General features: G+C 33.6%; 2 protein-coding genes across 3 annotated transcripts; both read left to right on the top strand.

The window, feature by feature from the left end:
* The first annotated feature begins 338 nt into the window (after positions 1-338).
* On the top strand, positions 339-4,302 carry LOC111898850 (uncharacterized). The gene is made up of 6 exons (XM_023894735.3): positions 339-484; positions 657-752; positions 2,420-2,555; positions 2,877-3,014; positions 3,276-3,397; positions 3,964-4,302. The coding sequence occupies exons 2-6, from the start codon at positions 703-705 to the stop codon at positions 4,124-4,126; spliced, it is 609 nt and encodes a 202-aa protein (XP_023750503.1). The 5' UTR covers positions 339-484; positions 657-702; the 3' UTR covers positions 4,127-4,302.
* A 3,573-nt stretch (positions 4,303-7,875) lies between these two features.
* Positions 7,876-9,354, top strand: LOC111898849 (transcription initiation factor IIA subunit 2). Of its 2 annotated transcripts, none has more exons than XM_023894733.2 (4): positions 7,876-8,020; positions 8,197-8,344; positions 8,770-8,820; positions 8,896-9,354. In XM_023894733.2, exons 2-4 carry the CDS (start codon positions 8,216-8,218, stop codon positions 9,034-9,036), a joined length of 321 nt encoding a protein of 106 aa, XP_023750501.1. In that variant the 5' UTR covers positions 7,876-8,020; positions 8,197-8,215; the 3' UTR covers positions 9,037-9,354. The 2 variants fall into 2 exon arrangements, with proteins under 2 accessions (XP_023750501.1, XP_023750502.1); XM_023894734.2 differs by having other exon boundaries at positions 7,899-8,020; positions 8,165-8,344.
* The last annotated feature ends 11 nt before the right edge of the window (positions 9,355-9,365 follow it).

The raw sequence follows: 9,365 nt of genomic DNA, 5'->3' as shown, positions 1-9,365 counted from the left end.
ATTAATTACCTTAATAAGTCATATTCTCAATTTTAAACATATATTTTAGAAGAAAGATTTAAGACTAAACATAACACGAAATACATATATCATTTTAATGTAATTCGTTTGAATAATAAAATTTATTATGCAGAAGATGTTGGAAATTGGAAGCATTGTCATATGATCCAACAGAAGATATATGATCCAACAGAAGATAGAATATATTGTCTAAAAATGAGATTCCAAATGCTGGACTCAAGTACTAAAGCCCAATAAGAAAACAGCGGCGCGTGTCAAACACGCGACACAACCGCGCCTGGGCTAACGAAATAGTTAAAAAAAATTATCACTAGAACTAAGAGACTAATTATGGAGCCAGATTACTATAAATAAAAACCATCAATAAACAAAAGCGTCAAAGTGAAATAATTTCCTCGTGTGCGTGCTGGTGGAAAAGTCTTCGATCTTGGAGAAAACAAGGCCGATCGATTTCTCAATCAAGGTCTTTCTTAGGGCTTTTAATTTTAAAATTCGATGTTTTTATGTGAATAATTTTGTGTATAGTGGATCATGATCGCGTAGTTTTATTGACAAGTTCGATGATCTTATCTTAAAGCATTGAATTTTCACCTAACTCTATCTATAACTTCGATTTTATGATCTTGAATTTGCAGATAATTTGGAGACCCTTTGTATATCTTGATATTTATAGTTGAGACCATGGCCGTAGCTTCTGATCATGCCGACACCACCAAGATTTGCAGTCACTGGTAATATTAAGATTCCTTTCTTGGATTTTTTTTTTGAGTAAATATATGTGTGTGTGTGTGTGTATTCATGAAGCATGGATTGTATTTTGAGGTATCCGCAGTAGTTTGTGGAGGGGGAATATTCATGACAATGGTTGTATTAAGAACAAATTAATCAAAATTGCGAACAATTACGGGGTTTATTTACACAAGCAAACACATATAAAAGGTAAGGAAACAGAGAGAGTCATATACTCATTTCTATGGACTTTGATTGAGTAGTCATACCTTTTACTTTTTAGTAAGATGAAAGATACAATTATGATAATAAAAATTTCCTAATGGAGGATGCTTCACTGAAGCATCACATGGGACTTAGGTCAAGTTTAGTGTAGTTACTTGTTACATGGATGCCTCAGAAACTGTTTCCTTATTTATGTATGTATGTACTTTTTTTCTGGAGTTTTCAGTTATCCAGTTTCCTGCATTAATTGTTTTAATTTAAGTCTTTCTAGATTTCAAGTTGTCTGTATTTGAGATTTTAATTAGCTTACATGGAGGTTATTACTTCTGGTTAAAATATCAATTAGTCATTCCATTATCTTAACTGCATATGGTAGTATTATAAAGTTTCTGATATTCAGTTAGTGTTATGACTTATGAATGGGAATTGTCTTTCTATGGTGGCAATTTTTTCAAGCATGAACTGCTGAAACTGCTTAATCTTAGTAGATCAGCTGCAGTAATGGATTATTTTGGTGGTAGCTATGTACATGAGTCTTGTCTTAAGCTATAAGACTAAATGGCACTCCATCTTGATTAATTATGCATCAATTTAATGACTTATTTATGCAATGAACTTCCATTTTTTTAGCAATTAAAGCAACAAAGTGGATATCTTACCAATTACTCAACTATATTTCAATTTGTTACCACTTTATGCAACAAATTGGATTTCTTACCAATTTATGCATGCATAAATTGGTAAAAATTTGGTAATAAATTGAAATGTGGCTGCATAAATTGGTAAGAAATCCGCTTTCTATTATTATAATAAATAATAATAAGAGGTAAGTAAAAAAATAAGTGTGTGTGTTTTATGATAAGATCTTAACAGAAGTCTAATGTGTGATTTAGTTTAGATATTAGAAAACTAAGCTCATTTATTTTCTTTTTCATTAAGATCTTATTAAAAGCTCTTATTTTTCTTGGTGAGCTGGCTTCTTTTCTATTGATCTATTTAAATTATGATTTTAATCTGTAGTTTAGTTTACTAGTTATATGTAAAAAAACTAAAAGTATTTTAACAACTTAAAAGTGTAATATGGATTAATATAAATATCAAGACATTTCATGATCTCCCTTGTCAAACATTCTAAATGGCTCTGCATTTAGACTTCAGAAATTTCATTAATCTCACTTGTCAAACACTTCTCTTAACATTTAGAGATTTTTTTTTCCAGATTTCAACACTATAAGTAGAAACAACTTGAATGTGAAAATTTTCTAACCCAGTAATATATATAAGTGGCAAATTAGTCATTTTTGCAAAAACAAACAGCCCCCTTAGACTTTGGTAGTTGTAGTTTATGAGTTTGTCCATGCTAATTAATTAAGAGCTTGATGTGTATTTGTATTTAGTGGTTAATTAATTAATGGGATTTATGTTTTTGGTGAATGTGATGCAGTGATAGAGCTATTCCCTCTTCAAATATTGATCTGCATTATGCTCACTGCTCACGTAATTTGGAAAAGTGTAAAATTTGTGATGATATGGTGCCCAGAAAACACGCAGATGAACACTACTCAACCACCCATGCTCCGGTATGTAAACTATATATTGCTAAAAGACGAAAATACCCTCCCCATCCTCACTTAAGGACTCGCTCCGCCGTTTTCAGTGATGAGGATGAGGAGGGTATTCACGTCTTTTTCACAAATAAAAGAACAAGAGCGAGACCCTGTCCCACATTTTTTTTTTGTAAAAAATTGATATTTTTGTCATATTGACATCAGTCTACATGTCAAACACAGTACCAACTGTCTTGTCATACAGATGGGGCCTTAAAAATCGTTGTGATGGATTCCTAATTGTCAACTGACCATGTATGTATGTATCAAATGACCAAACTGCCCTTGGGACAGGTATCTTGTTCACTGTGCAATGAGATGATGGAACGCGAAATCCTAGCTGTGCACAAAGGTGAAAAGTGTCCGAAAAGAATTGTGACATGTGATTACTGCGAGTTTCCTTTGCCTGCCACCGATCTATCTGAGCATCAGGTTATTATTATTGTTAATTATTAGAGAAAATTACATATTTAGAGCCGTTTTTTTTTTCTTTTCAATTTTGGCCCCCCAAAACTTTTCATTTGCAAATCTTGGTCCTTATTTGAGTTTTTGTAACATTTTTGTGCCTCTTCCAAGTAAAATGACTATTGTTTTAGAACCACAATTGAAAAATCAACTATAATCAGGGTCCAAAAATGTGATTTACTCTTATTATTATTATTTGTATTATTACCAAGGATGCTATAATTTCAGGAAGTTTGTGGAAATAGGACAGAGCTATGTCATCTGTGTAACAGATATATTAGACTCAGAGAGAGAATTGCCCATGAAGTCACATGCAACGGTGTTCCTAATAATACAGCTGAAATTCCCAGGTTTAGATTTCTTTTTCTTTTTTTTCTTCCAAATATATAATATGTTGGATTTTTTTTTTCTTTAATGTAAATGATGATGCTTTTATGGGAAGAAGAAAGAGTGATTTAACTTGTCAAACCATCTTACACAGTTTTGGTTTTCAAAAAAAAAAAGAAGATCATCATTTTTACAGATGAATGAAAGAGAAAGAAAACAAAATGTTTTGAAAGAATGATTTATTTTGGACAAATTTGTACGTAGATTAAAAATTAGTTCTAAACTAATGTGTTAATTAATTGCTAGCTATTCATTGGTAACCATGGATTTGGCTGGAATTGGAATTCAATTCCATTCCAATCCTGTTTTGGTTGCAAATGGGTACAAAATTGAATTCCATGGATTTTTGGAAGGGATATTGAAATTCATCAGTAAAAGATTTTGTGAATTCCAACAGAATTCCGTTCCATACTCATTTGCAACCAAATGTGGGATTGGAATGGAATTGAACTCCAATCCCATGGAATCCAACGAACCAGACATGTGGATCTGCTCCTGTTCTAACACTCATGGATGATGTTTTATGAAGGGCTACACGTGAAGCTGAAAGAGAGCATGCCGCCAGAAGGCCGCCACCACCACCACCACAAGACTTCTCTACCAGGCGGCTTTTATTCACCATAGCCATAACCGGCATTGCCATTCTTCTTGGATCACTTCTTTTCAAAGAAAACCAGCCACCGGTCAACTGAAGTAAAAAGTCAAAGGTTGAGATCTTATGAAGTCTCATGTGTCAAAATATCTACATATAGAAAACTATATATATACATATTTGCCATTTGATTTCGAGTTTGTATCATCCCAGACATTGCTGGTGATCATTCTGTTTAATTCGGTATATATAAAAAGATTTAAATTTAATGGGTAATACTCTTTTGAAAATTTGACCTAAAGATAGTGGCTCGAAAGGGCAAAAAGGTCATTTCACTGATCACCCATTTTCTTTGGGGAAGTACTCTGCATTCTTTGCAATCCTCTTGCGTACTTGCTCCCAGTATATCCTCTAACTCATTGAAATTTTGACTTAATGGTAGCGACTTGAAGGGCAAAAAGGTAATTTTACCCATTTCATTTATCGATCATTCGAATTTAGAATATCTCTTGAATCAAACTCAAGCTTTTATCAAGAAGGCATATTGAGCTGATAAATCAAGTTTGATTTAGCGTAAGACATTAAGACCTTTGACTTGAATTTAGTTGGCCTAGAATGCCACAAAGAAAAGAGGCTATATTGATCACTGATAGTTTTCTAAATAGGATATCAATATTTCAAAGTTCAAACAACCCCTGAGGGAGGATTATCTCACTAAATACTAAATAGGGTAAATAAGGAATAAAATATAGCTTCAATTAAAACAAAATATAAGTTTGAGAAAGGAGAAAATATCATATTAAACGAGTAATCTTATGTTTCCTTATCCCTAACAAACCCTAAGCCCCTCTTTATTCTCTTATCTAAACGAGTAATTTTATGCTCCTCCTACCCATTTTTTGCTTCATTTTTTATGCATGTGTCACATGTTCATACCAGGACACAAGATTTCATAGTAAGGGTGACACGGAAAATTTAAGTAGTGACATGATAGTAGAAAAAAATTTTAAATTCTTTTGCACTGCATACAAAAATTAGGCGTTGCACATGCCACTATGAACACCATAACAAAACCGCTCCCCGGTTCATACGGGCCCCCACAATTACTAAAGTCTGATATAACATCCCCCCCTTGAAACATATCTTGTCCTCAAGGTCTAAGTTAGGATTATTGTTTTGTCCTCAAAGTTTAATTTAGGAGTATTGTTTTGTCCTCAAGGTCTAAGTTAGGATGATTGTTCTTGTAAACCGTTCAAAGACTTCCATGTAGGAGTTTGAACAAGAACTTTCACTTCCAACTGGTTTTGGACTCGAACTCTACGCTATCAATAATCTTTTCCGAATGTTCAAGGCCTCGAGCGCTCCCTTCGAATATGACAACAAGAGTATGGGAGCATATTGACTAATAGGATCACTGATGCAAGGCAACTAACGGTCTGAATTTGTTGCACGATTCAAAGTGATTATTTTCACGTCATTTTAACATGAAAGATCTCAGGGTTGTCTTTTACATGATTGGAATTGAAATACACCGCGATATGGCCAATGAGAAGTTATGATTGTCTAAAAAGGCTTATATTGAATGTGTTTTTGCACGTTATAACATGTAACAATGCTTTCGGTTGCTCCCATAGTTAAAGAGACGTTTTTTTGTTCTTTTCAATGCCAAAAACATAGGTGGAAAAGAAACAAAAGAAATTGATACTTTATGTTTTTATACTGGAAGCCTAATGTATGTTTAAGTTTGTACTCGTCATGATATCACTTATTTTGTTGGAATGCTAGAATGATATCAATCTAATCTTGATTTTGATCATCGAAAAACTTAAAAAAAGTACTATGATATCTTCGAGGGACAAAAGAGTATGAACTAATTTATAAAAGAACTGATAAATTAGAAGTGAATGACTTTGCTAAATGCTAAGACAATAAAAAGTCAACTTTGGGGGTGCATCTCTATGTTAGCAAGCGGGCCTATCTTGTGGATTGTCATAAGCAACAACTAACGACGGGCTCGACAATGATGGCAGAATGCGTTGCGGTTTATAAATGCAACTTGCAACCAGATGTTGCAAAATCTTATTAGTGGACTAAGGTCACGAACTTCATATCAAGACCATTGAAGATTTATTGTGAATTTGTGACAATTATGTTGTTAGTTTTTCGAACAACAATAGTTCGAGTGGGGTCGGATTATATCTTGATACTAAGTTATTGTCCACATACGAGAATAGGTAGAAGAAAAATATTATTTGTATCGAGTACATTAGTACCCATGATATGTATATGGATCCAATGCCTATCGACTAACATTTTCCAAAAGTTCGTAATAAAAATGAGTTTTACTAGAGACTATATATTATAACACTAGTTATGAGACTCATGTATTACATGAGTTAATTTTAAAAAAAAAAAAAAAAAAAAAAACCACTTACAAAACTTGAATTGTAATAGAATCCAACAAAATTCCTTTTCTCACAAGCTTGCAAGCCACCAGAATTCTATTGCAAGGCAATCTCCGAACGAAACAATTCACTTTAACTGGAATCTATTTCACCCGATGAAAATTCCCCATATGATTATGGATATCCAAATTATTATCCATTAAATCTCTAAGAGACTTAACAGAGAAAATGTTGGACTCGCCAGTCTTCCACTCCCATGAATCTATCTTTCTAGACAAAGTTGTACCTACTACCATACTTGACAGCTTCTCCAACTCAACTGACTAGGGATGAGATTTAGAACCGGAAAACCGGATCGAAACCGGAAGTGGAACAGTTAGAACCGGAATATATAGAACCGGTTCCAGGTTTAAAATTTGGCTTTATTCGGGTTCCGGGTAATCCGGGTTTGGGTCCATCAGGTCCGGGTAAACCGGGTCTAAAAACCGAAACCACTTTTAGGGCCGGAACTGGTTTTTGTGAAACATTTAAAAGCTACATATCTCATTCGTTTCAACTCCAATTGACATGCGGTTTTTTTCCAACGTGTAGTTTAGAGTTTGTACATGATTTTAGACTATAAAATTTCCATTTTTAATTTTATATTCATTGACTTATAGTCCCCCAAAGTCGAGATATCAAAGCTGAAAGTTTTTAGTTTTTCAGTTTTTTTGTATTCTGTGAAAGTTTTAAAACATGCATATCTAATTCGTTTGAAGTCAAATTAACATGTGGTTTTTTCCAACCTGTAGTTTAGAGTTTCTACATGAGTTTAGACTATAATTTTGTCATTTTTGAATTAATGTTCAATGATTTACAGTCCCCCAAAGTCGGGATATCAAAACTGAAAATTTTCAACTTTTCATCTATTTGTTTTTGTACTTTGTATTCTATGAAAATGTTAACACATGCTTATCTCATTCATTTAAAGTCGGATTGACATGCGGTTTTTTCCAGACTGTAGTTTAGAGTTTGTACATGATTTTAGACCATAATTTTGTCAATTTTGGTTTTATATTCAATGAGTTACAGTCCCCCAAAGTCGGGATATCAATATGAAAATTTTCAAAGTTCAATCCACTAAATAGTGAGTAATTACCAAAAAATTCTGATTTTTTCGGGTTTTCCGGTTCCAACCTACCAACTTTGATGTTTCCGAGTTTTCCGGTTCTAGATTCATTTTACCCGGAACCGAACCGGAACCGGTTCCTATATACCGGTCTGGTTTCCGGGTTTTCCGGGTCCGGGTCCATCCGGTCCGGATTTAGACCCACTTTCATCCCTACAACCGACTCCCTACCACTTCTCGAACATCTCTTCCACATATCTTGACAAGCAACACCCTTGCCAACATTAATGACCCACATATTCACAGATCACAATACAAAAAATAAATAAATAAATAAATTAGAGTAGGGGTAATTTTGTCGTTGTACATATAGCTATTACATCTGATCGCGTGTTCCCCTTATATATAAGCCAGCAGCTACAAACTTCTAGGTATAAAAACCCCCAATCTCTCTCCCTCCACTGTTCTACAACGAACTCAGGTGAGAAATTACTCTCTTTCGCCCTTCATTTTCAACTATAAATGTCCAAGATTCGCTACAAAATCTACAAATTCATCTGCAACGTTCCATTATTTTTACAATTTAGGTTTTTCAGGTTAATGATTACTTATTTCTTGATTTCAGGCTTATAAAGATCATTTTTTTACATCTTACAGATCTTGATCAGTAAGAAGAATGGCAACTTTTGAGTTATACCGCCGATCAACAATTGGTATGTGCTTGACGGAAACATTGGATGAGATGGTTTCGAATGGGGTTCTTAGTCCGGAGCTTGCAATTCAAGTCCTTGTTCAGTTCGATAAGGTCTTAAATTTCCATATAATTCTTTACTGAATTGTGTTTCTGTATGTCCTACCTTGAATAGATCCCATTCCCAACTCTCCGTTCCACAAAGGGAAACGCTAAAATGATTAGACTTTGGAAATATGCTTTATGTTCCCTGTTTGCCAAAATCTAGTTTAAATTCGTTTAGTAAATGATTGTAGGCTGTAGCTAGGAAATAAAGGTTCGATTTTTAAAAGGATAGAAGTAGATGTGTTTCCTTTATGGATCTGACCAAATGGGAAGTGTAGACTGTAGAGTTGTCATAATTCATATGATAAATTAACAAGTTATCAATAAATTGTATAGTTTAAGATTTGAATTAAAGGTGGATCATTCCTTTAATGGAGTATGTATGGTGTGGATTTAAGTCTCAGTTGGTGATTACAGTGTTGTAATGATTGCAGTCAATGACAGAAGCTCTTGATAGTCAAGTTAAAAGCAAGGTGACCATAAAGGTAAAAAACTCATTTACACATAGCATTTTTTTTTCTTAACATGTTTCTAAAAATTTCTTACTTTTATGATAATAGGGGCACTTGCACACCTACAGATTCTGTGATAATGTGTGGACTTTCATTGTTCAAGATGCCATCTTCAAGTATGATGAGACCCAAGAGAATGTTGGTCAAGTTAAAATAGTGGCATGTGACTCCAAGCTTCTTACTCAGTGATTCATGTTTAGGGTTTCATCTCTAGTTGCTGATAATTTATGGTAGTTATTAAAAGTATAGAAAAAAAAGGGTACAATAAAAAAGGGGGAGGTGTTCTGTTCTATTGTTGTACCTTCTAGAATTTGCCACGTAACAGAATCTCAAATAATCCTATCAGCCTTTTTACTTGTGTAATTCATTTTCATTCTGTATTTATTTTTTGTTTCCTTTTTTTCATTATGTTTTATGTTGTATTTGGTGTGATAGGATGGAGTAGAAAAATGTAATGTTGCTTCTGGGCTATTGTTATTATCGTAATAATTATTATTATTGTAACTAGTATTATTATT

Source organism: Lactuca sativa, chromosome 6 (genome assembly GCF_002870075.4).
Source record: "Lactuca sativa cultivar Salinas chromosome 6, Lsat_Salinas_v11, whole genome shotgun sequence".
Classification (NCBI taxonomy): Eukaryota; Viridiplantae; Streptophyta; class Magnoliopsida; order Asterales; family Asteraceae; genus Lactuca; species Lactuca sativa.
This window is presented reverse-complemented; position numbering and strand designations above follow the sequence as displayed.